At 40.8% G+C, this 17,328-nt stretch overlaps 1 protein-coding gene across 1 annotated transcript in view; it reads right to left on the bottom strand.

The window, feature by feature from the left end:
- The window catches only part of gpr179 (G protein-coupled receptor 179), a 49,407-nt gene that overhangs the window by 12,446 nt on the left and 19,633 nt on the right, over window positions 1-17,328 (bottom strand). Inside the window, exons 2-4 of the mRNA XM_056279800.1 lie at window positions 16,750-16,858; window positions 9,330-9,426; window positions 1,828-2,069 (exon numbers count right to left, since the gene is read on the bottom strand). Of these exons, the coding sequence (XP_056135775.1) occupies window positions 1,828-2,069; window positions 9,330-9,426; window positions 16,750-16,858 (448 nt within the window). The remainder of the gene's footprint in view (window positions 1-1,827; window positions 2,070-9,329; window positions 9,427-16,749; window positions 16,859-17,328) is intronic.

Genomic DNA, 17,328 nt, shown 5'->3' with positions numbered 1-17,328 from the left:
TCAAACCAGAATAAGTGGCTGTCATCGCTTGAGTCTTTTCTGCTTTTAATGACTCACATTGAGGGTAATTGCACAATTGTAAAAATGAGAAGATGGTTCATTTTAGTGCTCTGGGGGCTGACAATATTAAAGAAAGCAAAGAGGAGACAGTTTAAGGTAAAGAACTGAAATGCTGTTTTCGTTTATAAAGAATTTAAACATGACAATAAATAAAAATCGATAAAAGTAGAATCGACTCTTGATCAGTGTTTGTTGTGGTGGCTGTTGCAGTGGAGCTCGGCTATAACGTTAGCGTTTATCTCACACCTGCCCCTGTTAACGTTCGCTTTGTGCTCCCAGTGAGGGTTACACTAATTAAAAATAAGAATCTGTAATGTAGAAAATTTGCAACCTCTGATGCAATTCCGCCCAATCATTTTGTATTGTTGCGTGGGCTGAGATGGGGAGAAGGGTTGTGATAGTCTGTGAAGGAGTGTGAGCTGTGAGGGACAAAGTTTCTCTTATTGCAGAGTCATACAATGCTTACAATACGTTCAAACTAACCACAACACCCAAATTTGGCAAAGTGCAAATCAATGAAAAATGAATGGAAAGATGTGATATTGCACAAGAAGCTGGTGTTTCACCCTGAGACAAGCATAACGTTATTTACTGATTGATTTTTGTAGTTGGCAAAACAACGGCAAGCCAACATTCTCAAAGTGAACATGTGTAACTTAGTGGGAACTCCAACAAGAGGAATTTTCACTCAAGATGAACATCATGCAATTCAAGCGAGCAGCCTAATTGCACATCTTTGGGTGAACAGCAGTTTGTTGCACCATATCACCTCTTTATGTTCACTTTTCACTGACTCGCACTATGCCAAAGTTTGCCACAAACTGGCCAATGACCGCTCTTGCCACTGGATGAAAATAGGCCATGCTGATGGACAGCTCAAAATTTTGAACATTTTGACAGTGATGCTGACCGTGCATCATTTTTAATGTGCAAGTAAGTGACCTTTTACAAATTCAAGCAAGTAGGTATCCATAGGTGGTGAATCAAGGACAGGAGGGATGTAGAACCCAGCCTAGCTACCAAATAAATAAATAAATAAATAAAAGTATCACACAGCAAAATTTAAAAAAAAATAGCATGTCGCCAATTCCCAACATTATAGATTCTACTTTGTAAAAAGATGACAATTATAGCAAATCTATGCCCTCTTCCTTTGAGCAATGGTGGTCTGCAAATGACACAACTAGCGCAAATAATATCTCCCATGTTATAAAACACTCTACAATATTATAACTAATCATATTAAAAGAAATCACTACAATATTTTAACTTATCACACATGGCTATACATTTAATGACAATATTGTTTATCTGGCTAACATGGCCAGCTCGGCATCAATTTTTCTGCCTTAATAGTCATGAAATGATGATTTAGGTGTGCCAGCACACCTATCAGCAATGACAGACAGACAGACAGACAGCAATAACAATTGTCAATAGTACTGACAGTGCTGGTTCTTTGGCACACCTAATTCCAACAGACCCATTATTAATTTCGCTAGTTGCAGCTGTGTTTATCCTGCTATGCTTACATCACCAAGAGAAGTACTAAAACGAGCCTGGTATGTTTTTAACCTTTAGCTGGTTTTTAACCTCTAGATGTCAGCAAACTCACTAAAATGGTCTAGGGTGTAGAAACTCTTTAAGGTCAGACATGTTCAAAAAAATCTAACCTTCACAGTTCACATTTTACATAGTGACACCAATGAATGTGAACTCCACTTTGTCGTCATGGAGACCGCTGTCACCCAAAAAGACCTAACTCACTCGGCTGCGGCGGTGCTGGTAAGCTGCCAGCATGCTGACAAAGACCAGGAGCATGAAGAAGCCCTGGACGGCCAGCACTGCAGACCTCAGAAACCAGTCCTCCTGCACCCAGCAGGGTGCGCCATCCTGACAACTCTTGCACCCTGGCCAGCACGGGAGGCAGATGGGCATTGCGGGGTAACACATGCCGTCACCACGCTCCTCACCAAATTCAGTGTCATTCCCGTTTTCAAAACCACCATCTGTAACACAAGCAGACATGTATATTGTCCTGCATATTCACATAAAAAAGCACATTTAGTCCACAGCTTCCATTTTTGAACTCTCTTAAATTACCTGTTTTAGAAAAAAAAAATCCCATTAAGTTTTCAATATTTCTAGAATATCAGTTGTATGAATGTGTTTTCGCGGTGCCACCCAATGACGCAAAATGGGTGACAGGGCCTTCTCCATAGCTACCCCCTCCCTCTGAAACTCCCTCCCCAAACACAACTGAGACTGCGCTGATCTGTCCACATTCAAATCATCCACCAAAACGCACCTCTCCAAAATTACTTTTAATGTGTTATTAATGTTGTGTTTTTTATGTTTTTGGTTTGTTGCATTTATGTTTATTGTTACATGTATACATATACTACTCCTGTCCCAAACGAGTCAGTTAAAGTTCAATCCAAAAGTTATTTACTGGTACAACTCCTTTCTTACTAACTGAATACCTCCAATCAGGACTAATGTTAGAGCTCCTCAAGGCTGCACTAGCTCACCTGTGTTGTTCACATTGTGCACTGCAAATTGCACCACCTATATGTGCCCAACCAGTTTCTTTTAAAATACTCTGATGATGCCACCTTACTGTCTCTTCTGACTGACAGCAATAATTCCAGACTGCACCAGTGTAATGTTGACTGGCCGATTGAATGGCACGATAAAAAAGCTCTTAATATCAACACTAATAAGACAGAGGAAATTATTTTTTACCTTTGTCCTAATCGTTGGCTGCCTCCTGTGACAATTCACTACGTAGAAATTAAACAAGTCTCTTCATACAAATACTACCTGAGTGTCATGGTAGATGCCACTCAATCATGGACTTCTCTATAGAATTTATTTGTAAGAAGACACAGCAGTGCATTAACTTTCTTCATAGACTCAGATCTTTTGGAGCCAGTAGCCAGATTACTTCTCTGTTTTGTTTTTTTAAATCAGATATTCAGAGTATCATGCTGTACTGCAGTGCAGCCCGGCTCAGCAGCCTATCTGTGAAACTTAAAACTATATGATTAAATCCAAATTTGTGCAAAGATTATTGGTCAACCTGTGGCACTCCTTTCAAGTAACCCACAAGAGCATACTCAGATGTGCTAGCACTATCTCCTCTGACACCTCGCACGTTTGAAACAGAGAATACCAGGTTCATCTTCTTTTTTTGGATTTCCCCCCCTTTTTCTCCAAATGGCCAATTACCTCACTCCTCCGAGCTGTGCCGATCTCTGCTCCACCCTCTCTGCCGATCCGGGGAGGGCTGCAGACCACCACATGCTTCCTCCGATACATGTGGAGTTGCCAGTTGCTTCTTTTCACCTGACAGTGAGGAGTTTCACCAGGGGTGCGACTAGGCGCCCCGACCGAACAGAGGAGGCACTAGTGCGGCAACCAGGACACATACCCACATCCGGCTTCCCACCCGCAGACATGGCCAATTGTGTCTGTAGGGACGCCCGACCGAGCCGGAGATAACACAGGGATTTGAACCGGCAATCCCCGTGTTGATATCCAACAGAGTAGACCGCTACGCCACCTGGACGCAAAGAGAATACCCTCTAACAGGCAATTTAGAGTCCCTCAATTTAAACACAACAGGCTGAGGATTCTTGTACACGTCAGTCTATTCTGTTGCTAAACCAAAATCAGTGTGCTGCTAACTGATATCTGAATCCAGAGGATATAATGTGTTATGTATGTTTTTCATGACTGTTTGATGTGTTTTGTATGTCTATGGTAAGTGTCACATGTGTAATTGTATGTTTAATTTGTGTGTTAACGTCTTGAAAGTAACTGCCTTAGAATGCAAAATTAATTTAAGTGCAAACGGACAATAAAGTTGTATCGTATTGCATCGTATCATATCGTATATGTAAAGTGTTTTGAGTACTTTGAAAAGTGCTGTACAAATAAAATGTATAATAATAATAATAATAACAATAATAATAATAATATAGGGTAGATGTCAATCAAGTAACATCTGCCCTATAGTGCCTCAGGTCCATAGTTTGGACCCGGCTCTACAGGTTGTAAAACAGTAAACGTGAAAGAAATAATAATTATTATTATTATTATCATTAAAAGAAGCACCATCCAAAAATGTTTTTGGTTTTATTAGTCAGTGGCTCAATCTATTAATTAACCTATGAATTGGGTGTGACTTTTTTCACATGCACTTTTTTAAGATGATCTCATTGGGAATCTCACTTCTCACACTGAGGTGTTAAGCCAGCAAAGATTTAATCCTCTCAGTCACCTCATTTTTCAAACTGACAGGTAATTTGCGAAAACAGAACAGAGGATGCTAGCGATACGGCGTACGGCTTCAAAACTGTCTTGTTGAATTAGATGAAGGAATTCAGCATTTCTCGATTTATGCAACAGAGAGGAATATTAGGGAACCGTAAAGCATTCACTTGAGAAAAAAAATGTTTGCCCCGTTTTTCTGAATTAACGAGATTATTATCTCAGAATTTTGAGAAAAGTTTTCATGGGAAAAAAATCTGCTGTTTTTCTGAATTAACGAGATACCTTAACTTCCTGAGTTCAGTAAAGTTGGAAATATATTCACAGATTCGAACTTCCCGGATCAATAACTCAAGTTGGACAAATAACATTGGTCTCTATATGTAGAGCCAGCTGTGAGGCCTATGCGTAGGAACCATCTAAAAAGTGCACACCGAAAAGAAATACGAAAATAATATTCACTAACTTCACTCTTATACAGTGTCATGTCCCCCAAATCACTTCACATTTCAATGGGCTCCCATGGGTTATACTACAACACTTAGTTTGGAAAAATGTGCTTTTCCATAATTTTGGGGAATTTTTATTAGGAAAAATATTCAATAAATTCACTCTTATTGTTGGACTATACAAATTGACTTGACTTGATTCTTATACAAAAGGTATGCAAAAGGTATGTGCACTCGTCTCATAGCCGGCTGTACATAGAGACCAATGTTATTTATCCAGCTCAGAGGATGGCTCATTTTGGTGAAAATTAGGTTGTAGCTCCATGTTGTAGCTCCTGCCTGCTCTGGGATGGGTGTGATGGTGCAGCTGGGGATGTTTTAATGCAGATCCACTGATGCGGTACAATTTTGTTGTCCATTTTGGCTTGCAATTGCACTGGCTGGCTCAGACCACATCTAAGCACAGATGCAGGTGCATTGAACTGTTTTCATGCAGCCATCTAGGCAAGGACGCAGGGGACTATCCATCCAAATGTGTGTTAATGGATTTTAGCCTGCCCTGTGATGGCTTGGCAGCCTGTCCAGGGTGTCTCCCCGCCTGCCGCCCAATGCCTGCTGGGATAGGCTCCAGCATCCCCGTAACCCTAACAGCAGGATAAGTGGTTTGGATAATGGATGGATGGATAGGTTGTAGCTCGTTGTCTATCTTATTATGGTTTGTGTATGTGGTCCACCCCCCCCCTTTCTCCCCAATTATACTTGGACAATTACTCCACACTTCGGAGCCATCCTGGTTGCTGCTCTGCCGATCCTGGGAGGGCTGCAGACTACCACATGCCTCCTCCGATACATAAAGAGTCGCCAGCCACTTCCTTTCACCTGACAGCGAGGAGTTTCGCCAGGGGGGTGTAGCACATGGGAGGCTCATGCTATTCCCCCCAGCCCCCCCGCTGACTAGACACCCTCACCGACCAGAGGAGGCGCGCTAGTGCAGCGACCAGGAACCATACCTACATCGGCTTCCCACCTGCAGACACTGCCAATTGTATCTGCAGAGACGCTTGACCAAGCCAGAGGTTACACAGGGATGCAAATCGGCGAACCCCATGTTGGTAGGCAACGAATAGACTGCCACGCCATCCGGATGCCCATCATTTGTGTTTTAACTATGTTTCAGAATCAGGATCATGTTTATCGGCCATGTAGGTTTGCACATACATGGAATTTGATGATGATATGTTTAATTAAAGCGTTGTTCTAGCCCAGTCCATCTCTGAGTCGTGCATTTGGGTCCTCCATTCCTGCTCCTGGAGTGACAGGACCTAAGTTGTTTACACTTGACTTAAATAATATTTCTATGTTTGCTGATGACACAAATTTATATTGTTCTGGGGAGGACATGAAAGAATTGTTGAAAACGGTTGAAAGGGAATTCAGAATGTTACAAAATGGCTTGATATTAACACGTTATCACTAAATGAAAATAAAACAATTCATGGTGTTCGTGGTTTTAGGGTTAATTGTGAAATAAAACTGAAGTTAAATGGGGCTGAAATTGAAAGAGTATTTGAAACAATTCTTGGGACTGATTGTAGACCATAAACTCTGTTGGAAGCCAAATATAGAATATATTAATCAGAAATGATCTAAATCTATTGCTTTCTTTACAAAACAAGGGATCTGCTGAATAGGAAATATTTGCATACATTGTATTGTTCATTGATAATGCCATATGTCATACAGTGAGGTTTGGGGGAATGTTTATAAAACAAATATAGAACCTATAATTAAACATCAGAAAAGCACTATTAGAATCTACTAATCCATTATTTATACAGTCCTGCACCTTAAAATTCTTAGAGATTGTGTATTTAAAAACATTGGAAATATTTTTTTTTAATTAAGAGAAGGAAACTGTAATTTAAGAGGGTTGTTTATTTTTGAAACATGTAAAGTGAGAACCTGTAAAATACAGATGTGTTTCAGTTTGGGAGTCAAGTTATGGAATGGTCTTAATGATGAGTTGAAACTGTGTAGCTTGTTGAGTTTCAGAAAATCTATTTTACAATGTAAAATAATTAAGGATTACAACTTAATATATATATATATTTTTTGTAATTCTGATACTCTAGGTTAACTTAAGGACTGTATAGGATAGGCAACAACAAGCCTTGGGCTTCAGCCTATTTCTTTTTGGGTCATTGAGTTTTGTTGTGTGAAATGGACTGATGTAAATATGTACGATGATGTTTGACCGAAATAAATAATTCATTCAATTAGACTCCGGTTTCTTGGCTCTCTGTGTACTTAACATAGAATAACAACACAACAATCTTCAGATATATACACAAGGATTGACTTATAAAGGCAAAATAAGAGGTGACAAATTGCAGTGGTGCATAGAATATATCAGAGATGTTGAAATAGATGTCAGCAGGTTACTAATAACCACGCCTGAAGTAGATGGACATGACAGCGTACCAGTATATGTACAATGTACAGTACTGAGTCTTCGCTCATGAGTTACACAGACATGTAATCTGTCCTCCTGCCAGTTATCCATGGTGATGGTGGTCGCCACCTGGACACTGCTTGGCATCCTCCTCATCACATTCTTTATATATAATCCAATGATTCAATTAAATTCTTTAATGAACAGCACAAGGCTGTTTCATGCCATAAACAATCATCAGCTGTCAATAAAATTCATTGACATGTATGTGTATATTTTATATATATAGAGCGCCCCCCCCCCCCGGAAACCATCAATGGTGTCGGTGTTGGTAAGAGTGCTCAACAAATGGGGAGCAGAATATTAAGATAGATGTAGGAGGAAAAACAAAAACAAAAAAGTAATTCATAGCAGAACAAGGCTGTGTCGTGCACCATGCACTCATCAGCTGCCAAGGTGGTTAAACAACAAAGAAGATACAGCCAATAAATACCATGCTGCCCCGCACTGTAACTAGGGGCATGGTGCGGGGCAGCATACTTCACAGTTTGACTATTTAATCTGATTGGCTGTATGTAGTAAATGAGTGTGTGAAGACATGAGTATCAAATAAATATCGGCAACGAGAAGCTGAAATAGCCCCTTTTAAAACGAGAAAAAGGGTAAAACTGAATTCTACCCTTTATCCTTACAATTTTTGAGTAGATAGCAACAGTCCAGTTTTAAATACTGTTTGAGTGGGTGTATGTGTGTATTTAAAAGGAAGGATGAACCATAGCATCGCCTTTAATTTGGTCAAATGTCAAACAGAGTGAACCCCTATTAGCACTTAGGACAGCAGTAAACTATGTTGACAAATCAAATGTTTTCTTGTTTTAGCCATAACACTGGCAACAACATCTATCGTTTTAGTTTAGGTTATTTAGGACCTCGCCCGAGGATTCTCGACTTGATGATGAGGAGGGGGAGGAGGAGGAGGACCTTAGGATTAATAAGGGGCTGATGTTGCATTCACATAGACAGTAGACGGACAACCAGAAACCAGATCCTGAATATTTTTCAATCAGGCAGCAACAGAAAGACAGTGTTGAATACTGTACACCGCAACTCCTGAGAGAAACTTCCGTCAGGAGTTCAGTTTTCTCAACTTTTACCATCTTGCCATGGCGGTGGAACAAACAAGAGGATTTTTTATTATTATTTTTTTTGGTCACAAAAATGGATATGGAGCAACTTATGCTCTTGGTACAAATGTTTTCATGACTTGACATAACAAAATGATGTGTGGAGACTGATGAAAACTTAAAGTTCCACACAAGTGTTTTTTTTTTTTTTACATTCGGTAACATGGATATAACATAAATAATCTCTGAAGGACTGATTTATCAAATGAACCTCACTGGGGAAATTTACTTGTGATACAATGACATATTTCTCTGTGCCTAATCACCATGGCAACGTTTTTCTGTATACTGACATCGCCTGCCACTGCAGTTGGCCGATTTCCGCTGATGGCGACCAGAATGACTGTTTTTTTTACAGCCAACATGTCAACTCAGCGTTATGATTCCAACGTCCTTATGGATAAGAAGGTTTTTAGACATGAAGAAGCTAACTCACTCACAAACTGACATTTAGTCACACATTTAGTTATACCACCCGTGTATATTTTCTGCACACCCACCACTATCCTCTCTTGGCCTCTCTCTCGTATTCCATCACATGGCGTTACCTGTGTGGTTTCATTCGAGGTAGGATTACACAGAAATGCCATCGACAAGGATGCCAGCTAGGCTTGCTCTATTACCTTTAACATGCTCGTTTCTCTCAATAAACCAGATCCAGATGAACTGAGTCAACTCTCTGATCACACAATGGTGTGTGTTGCATCTATGGCACTATGCGTCCTTGTTTAAACTGCCCATCTTTACATTTTATGGCAATATGAAAGAGGATTTAAGACATCTCCAGTTTGGTTAAGTAACTTTTAAAAGTAAGTGGAAACTTTAGCTAAATTCTGGCCACTTTGGGGGAAATTAAACTCGAGTGGTGCTGAGGTTTCTGCCATGGACTGAAGTTAGTGACCGTCTTACCTGTGTCCTCAGAGGCCATTGGAGGACTGTAGTATCCCTCTTTGCAGCGGCAGCAATACTGTCCCAGCCGAAACCCCTGGCCCGGAATCGGCTCACACTGTAAGAGATATCAATTTCTTCTCTTTACTTTTTGTATTCGCATTTATTTTCTCCTCCCATCTCACCAGTCTGTATTCTAGCATCAGTCAAAGGTCTCTTTCTCCTCTACCTTTAGCACAAAATGTGGCTCCTAGGATGTTAACTGATGTAAACAGATATAAATGTAATTATCATTATTATTATTCTACTCATACCACCCTGATCCTCAAACCTATTTCGTTTCAAAACTCACTTTTAAAGGCTGGTTCGGCTTGGCTGAAAGCCTGTTGATTTCCTCTCAACCAATGTGCGGTCCCATCTTTAGGCAAGTTTCAAATCCAAAATTTAAAGGATAATTCCGTTTTTTTTGTTTTTTTTTCCCGTTTTGTTTGGGTTTTTTTTTTTTACAACCTGGGTCTTATTTTCCATTGCACATATCGGTTATGATATCATTTTACTCACTGGCTTCATTTTGGAGATTTTGGACTCAGGACCACTGCTTGACACAGAAAATATTACCAAGGTTGTAAAAAAAACAGAATTATCCTTTAAGATAAAAGCAGCTTATGGACTTTGAAATGACCAAGGACAAAAAGCAGGCAAAATCAGTGTCTTTTTAAGCTGCTGTTAAGAACATATTCTTATTTACTATTGTTTGATTTTCCTCTTATAGATTAACTTTTGTTATGCTATTTTTGTAACTGTACTCTGTATTTTTATATATATTTTTTTAGCTGTTGCTTTTTTTGTTTCATGAAAGTGACTGCTTGTATGGGCTTTTGAGCGTTTTGCTGTTATTGAAATGGGTTTGACACACATTTACGTGGTCTGTTCTTTTAGATAATTTCTACTTCTATTATTACTTAAACAACAATAATTTAATGACCGAATTAATCATTTTGCGACCAGGAGCCCACTGGTTCAAACCCATCAATCTACCAACACCATTATTGTTATTATTATTTAAACCCCCCCCCTTTCTCCCCAATTGTATCAGGCCAATTACTCCACTCTTCCGAGCCATCCCGGTTGCAGCTCCACCCCCTCTGCCGATCCGGGGAGGGCTGCAGACTACCACATGCTTCCTCCGATACATGTGGAGTCACCAGCTGCTTCTTTTCACCTGACTGAGGAGTTTCGCCAGGGGGATGTAGTGCGTGGGAGGATCACGCTATTCCCCCCGGTCCCCCCCGCCCCCGAACAGGTGCTCCGACCAACCAGAGGAGGCGCTAGTGCAACAACCAGGACACATACCCACACCCGGCTTCCCACCTGCAGACACGGCCAATTGTGTCTGTAGGGGAGCCTGACCAAGCCGGAGGTAACGCGGGGATTCAAACCACTGATCCCCGTGTTGGAAGGCAATGGAATAGACCACCACGCCACCCGGAGGCCCTTCACCAACACTATTATTAAGGTGCAGATGAGCAAGGTCTCCAGTGTATACAATGGCCAACCAATGTAAGACTGGTTTCATAGGGCATTTTATGGTGAGAATGTAGTATGTAAGTCATTTATGAATGGGAGGCAAAGTTGTGGAAAAAGTGAACGCAAACGAAAGATTCCCTTGTTAAATAAAGGTTAAAAAATGGAGTTGAATCTCTCTCTCTCTCCCTCTCTCTCTCTCTCTCTCTCTCTCTCTCTCTCTCTCTCTCTCCATTTCTCTCTGATATTCATTCTAGTTCATCTTTCAGGACACACACACACACGCACACACACACACAAATGCTCTGTTAATCTAAGTTAAAAGCTAAATGGATACATAATGCCTGTCCCAAGAGCATTATCCTTTTTCCAGGGAAATCCTGTCCAGTGCTTGAGCAGACACCAACACACACACACACACACACACACACACACACACACACACACACACACACACACACACACACACACACACACACACACAATCTTCACACTTGCTAAAACACAAACAGACACAGACATAAGTGTACATGCGCGCACGCGCGCACACACACACACACAGTCTGGCCTTCACACACATACATACAGACCCATTACTTGCACATCAAATGCTAAAAGATCTAATGGCACACAGACAGGGTAAATATTAATGTACTGTGGATTATCATCTGCTGTCTACTTAATTCTTCTCATGGTAGCAGAGTAATTTAACTGATAACCGTGGTATTTCTGTGGCTAGTCATCTGTCACGTTTATGTTTACAACAGTGGCTGCCATGAGCGGCGACGAGACAAAAATGCCGATTAGATAATACACAACGTAACGCAATTGTTTCATTGACAGTTACTGTGATGTTAATGATAACTGGAGGTTTTAAAATGATTTTAATATTTTACGTACCTGACTTTGTAAGAAAAGATTGACTTTGTATTACAATGCTATTATTTTTCTTGTCAAGGAATGCTTGTATCTTGGCTTGAAAATTTTCAGCACTTTGGAATAGAATGGACTTGGTCCTTGTCTTGGAAATGTTTTATTTATTTAATTTTATTGCAATAGGTCTATGCAAATTTGGACTGACTGACTAATTTTGAGGAACATGTCCCCGATCCATGTTGCAACAATGTCAAGTTCACAACAATATGCATCTTATCTCTACACCAACATCACCAAAGTAAATAAAAGTTGAAAGTATGTGGTCAGGACAGAGCCAAAATGGCTACAAACATTATTTATGTTATAAAAGTTTTTGTCAGATTTAAAATACAATGCCGATTCACACACAAATAAACGTCCTACTAAGATACTTTCTATTGCCGGCAAGTTGACGACAAATACTAATCGTAAAATATCCAGATCATAAACCTATCTGTAGATGTTGATTTTAATGGCTAATGTCGAGTAGGACTTGGCCAGGAAAACGTTATGCATCATATAGAGTTTTTTGACATCATAGCTACCAATTGGGGGTGTCATGATATACCGGTATTGACGATAACTGTGATATTAAAAAAACATGGAATATTGATATCGTGTCGATAAAACACATTTGATAATATCATGACAAAAAATCCATCCATTATTCCATTCCACTGCCTCTTAAGTCATTTCTGTTTCTTTACATTCTCACTTTGTCTCCCTCCCCCAATGCCCCCCCCACACACACACACACCTGACATGACTTCATGATGCAGTAACTAGCTAGCTAGCTACTACCTACTACTGCTGTGCAAAATCATGTCATGAAAAATGAAAAGAGGAAAAACTCATGTAAGGACATGGTCAGTGGACATTAAATCACAGTATATCACAGTGGTTAGTTGTCAGCCTGTGGTCTCACACACAAACTCTCTGTCCCCTCCTACCCCCTGAGTGATTTTGTTTCAGTTGACATTGTATTGGTGGCAGATGTTGCGCCTTGTGGCTCTTTTGTTTATCAGTTCATCTTGATGCCTTTTCACTATCCATTAAGTGCAGTTTTTCTTTTTGTACAGTTATGGGTACAGACTCTCTCTACCTCCCTACACTCGTATTTTGAGTGTAATTCGTTTCCCAAAAGAGACTAAACGCACAATAAACAAAGTTAAAGATGAATTTGACTGATAGCATTATTTTTTTAAAATTCTATAGACACTACGTTAATATCATTATTGTGAATTTTTTTTGGCTACGATAATCGTGTAGTAAAACTCTGATATCGTGACAGCCCTACTACCAACTGGTTAAGAATTAGGAAGGTAGCAGGGAGCTGAAGAAGAAGCAAAGTTGTTGTGGCCAACAAATGGACATGGCAGACCAAACTCAGAAGACCTTTGCCAACACACAGTACAAAAACTAAAACTCAGGTTCAGTCATGATGTTTTTGTTCGACAATGGGTGAGACGCTCACCTAACAACACTGCGAACTCTGAATAAATTTGAAACGATCTGTATAATTTTTAGTGGTCAAATCCCAGCGCAATTGCCAGTATTGACAAAGCTGTCGACAAGCCTTACAAAGCCAGCCTATAAAATTCACTTCGCTAATTCTGGTCTGGCAAGGCTCAATAGGAATATGTTTGAGTTGGGGGTGTCACCAATGGGAGTAGACCAAAATTACTTTGCAGGAAACTGGATCAGCCTTTAATAAATCAGTTCTTCAAAAACCCATGACATTTCCGCATGCGATAGTGTGCTCATAGTAAACACCACTAACGCTCGCAGGTCAGTCCATGTAGCTAGTTATTATGTCTGTACACCATTCTTGCCATCTTTGTAAATGTATTTGTTGAAACTAAGTCTGCAGCAGCATCAGTGCTAACCTCTCCTAGTACAGCCATGGTTGTTTTCGAAAAACCACGCTATTTATTGTCGTCGTCCTCAAAACCACTCCTTATGGTGATTGGTCCGGGTTCCAGCGCCCTGGACTCTTAATGGATGCTTTCCAGACTGCAATACACAGAACAAAAACGGAGCTTGCGAGATTTAGGCTGGCTTTGTGAGGTTAGATGTCAGTTAAGTTTAACAAAATTACCACCTTTAAAATTGTGGCTTTCAGAAATTATGTCTCAATTGACCAATCACTGTGCTTCTCAGCAAGGACAACTGTCAGACAAAAACCATGAATCGACAAAAAGAATTGTGATTTATTTATTTATTTTTTGGAGTCGGTCACATTAGTTATCCACCTATCTATCCATCCATGCTTCTGTATTAACCAAAGGAATTACAAAGCAGGACAAGTGACTCAGGACCATTGTCGAAGCGGGTGACCTAGTACTCTGTCTGCAAAACACAGGGTAAAATGGGGATTTGAGGGGTTTTTTTTTTGGAGGGGGGGGGCTTTTTCCATTTGTATTTCAGTACTCTGTGAGATCAGTGCATGAGGGAGAAGTATGTCAATATGGCTGGATTATCGCCTTAATCCTGAAGATCATCATGCTGCCCGCCACCCAGGCCCACTATCTTTAAATAGAAAGGGTGAGATGAGAGGGAGAGGATTGGGTTTGGGCTGACAGTTGAGCAAAAATAAAAAATAATAATTAATCAAAAAGGCGATGGAAGTACATGGGGAAAAGAGGAGTGGAGGTGAAAGGGGGCAGACGAGAGGGCGGGGATGTTGATGGGGTTATGAAAACATTAGTAAACGACAAAAGACAAAACACAGAGATGAATACAGAGCCAAAGGGAATTTAAACCGCTTTTCGGAGAGGTTATCCACAATTTACAGTCTGTCTGTGTGATTTTTAAGTTGCATTTTAGGTTGGGAACTCTGTGGGAGAACTGGAATAGAGTAAAACAAGGAGGTATAAATGCTCCAAGTTGCAGGCAGTTGCACAGAAAAACCCTATGGTTTATAGTAATAATAAGGTCTTGCTACATATTGGTTTAAGTACAACTGGAAAAAAAATCTTTTTCTTTCATTTTGGTACAACTTTTTCAAACGAATCTCTTAGTTACACCAACATTATTTTTTTTTTGGGATCCCCCCCCCCCCTTTCTCCCCAGTTGCATCCGGCCAATTACCCCACTCTTCCGAGCCATCCCGGTCGCTACTCCACCCCCTCTGCCACTCCGGGGAGGGCTGCAGACTACCACATGCCTCCCCCGATAGCTACGTGTGGAATCGCCAGCCGCTTCTTTTCACCTGACAGTGAGAAGTTTCACCACGGGGACATAGCGCATGGGAGGATCACGCTATTCCCCCCAGTTCCCCCTCCCCCCTAAACAGGCGTCCCGACTGACCAGAGGAGGTGCTAGTGCAGCGACCAGGACACAGACCCACATCCGGCTTCCCACCCGCAGACACGGCCAATCGGGTCTGTAGGAACACCTGACCAAGCCGGAGGTGACACAGGGATTCAAACCGGTGTGATCCCCATGTTGTTAGGCAATGGAATAGACCACTACGCCACCCAGATGCCCCAAAGTTCTGTATGAATGCCATGAAGACAATAAAATGTATCGTAGTTGATAATCTCTGCAAAAGCAATTTTTCAACTAGCAGTGCTTTGCTGGAGAGCTGGGGGGCGGTGGTGGCTTCCTTGCATGTGCACATAACCTGATTAGCATCGAGTTAGGGATGCTGCTTAGTGGTGATTGGTTGTTTCATTCAGACCGAATGGATTTTTTTGCGAATCAGAATACAGAACCGGAAGTAGCCAGAGAGACCGCATTTTTTCGCAGTACGTTAATTTGATGGATACCTGTCAGTATATAATGGGAATGTCACTAAATATGACAAAATGGTGTTAAAGGAAGCTACCTATAGCAGCTTTAATGTTTCTCATAGCTTTGACTTTGCTTTTATGCCATTTTAATGTTTTTTATGTTGCCCAACTGATCTTCTCAAAAGTGTGGAGGGAATTTCAAAAAAGACATGCGATCAGCTCAGACAAAACCCCAAATCAGAATCATCTGACATGGTCAACTGATTAGCATATGTATGTTTTTATCATGTCTATAGGTCACAACCGAAAAGAGCTATCGCTGGACGGAAAGCCCAAAGGGAAACTTAGGCATTTTTGACGTTAACTTGAGGTAACACATCTTTACTTTGTTTTTATTCCTCTTCTTTTTAGTTTAATGTGTTTTAAAGGGTCAGTAGTCACGGGTTTAGGTTTCGTATCAGCCAAAACTTTACCCGTGAATGCCATGAAGTCCACCTCTGTACCAGCAACACATATGGCAGGATAAAAGATGAACGGGAAGGCCTTTTTCAGTTTGCCTTCCCACGCAGTTTCCCATCTTTGGCTTGAAAGCTAGGATGTCCTTTGGGTTACAGGCAGCCCTAGCTTTAAGATAAATGCAGTTGATTTGTCAGACCATAGCGTTCAAAACCCCAATTTTTAGAAAGTGGGGTAAATAAATACGGAATGATTTCCAGTCCACTGCAAAGATACAGTTGAACAAGGCATTTAACTCCCTAACGCATTTTTTGTTTGAAGTAGTATGTTTTCTGATGTAAATCTATGTAAGCCTGCAACCACTGCTCCATACCCATACAAATACCCGCATTTTAATAAATACTGCTGTTTACTTAGGTAAGCTTCTCAGCTGCTTCCAACTTGCACCACTGCAACTTGAAACACGCAACATACTTGTACATAACACACAAGTGCATGGCTGATTCCCGTACATGGGCCTTCAAACTACTAAAGTATCAATATTTTGAAGTTAACATATTGGCTGCAGGTCCTATTTTGGTGCTGGGGGGAAAACAGTTTGAGCAATACTCTACTGATCACTGAGCTGACAGATTTCTCTGCACCCATTCCACAGCAAGGTCAGAGGTCATCTACAGAAAAGCAGCCTGAAGTTGGTGGGTTGTCTGTATCAATGGCATTTGTAGGTCTCGGGGGTCAAACCTGGGTCATTTAGGTCATAGGACAATGTCTGTAGCAACAAAAAAAAAAGAAAAGAAAAAAAAGCAGTTTACCTCCATGGTGGTGCGGTTGCATTGGTGTGTATTGGCAAACCAGGCATCTCCCATGGCGCACTGGTCAATGTCCAAGTTCTGAATGTTGACATCCACACGGATTACACCTCTGGTGGGGAAATACACAGGTGCACGCATACAAACACACACACACACACACACACACACACACACACACATTCAAATTTCTCCATGGATACATGCACACAGACACAAAGCCCAAACATTCTCACACAAACAGTTGGACACATACATGTACAAACAAACACATACAACACGTACATGCACATGGAACCAATGAAACACACATTTAGACCCACACACAATCTCTCAAACACACAAACACTCAAACATATATACATAGATACACACACAGACACATCCATACAGATAAATGTGAACATACAAACCATTAGACATACACACAGAAGCACATGTGCACACACACATGCATGCACACACACAAACACACATACACACACACAGGAAGAAAGAGACATCAATTTTATAGTGAGGGAACATCTTGCAGAATATGCACAATATCAGGCTGGAAGCTTGATAAGAGAGCTTCTTTTAAAA

The sequence above is a fragment of the Lampris incognitus genome, chromosome 5 (genome assembly GCF_029633865.1).
Source record: "Lampris incognitus isolate fLamInc1 chromosome 5, fLamInc1.hap2, whole genome shotgun sequence".
NCBI classification, from domain to species: Eukaryota; Metazoa; Chordata; class Actinopteri; order Lampriformes; family Lampridae; genus Lampris; species Lampris incognitus.
Note: the sequence above shows the minus strand (reverse complement) of the source record. Positions and strands in the feature narration are given on the sequence as shown.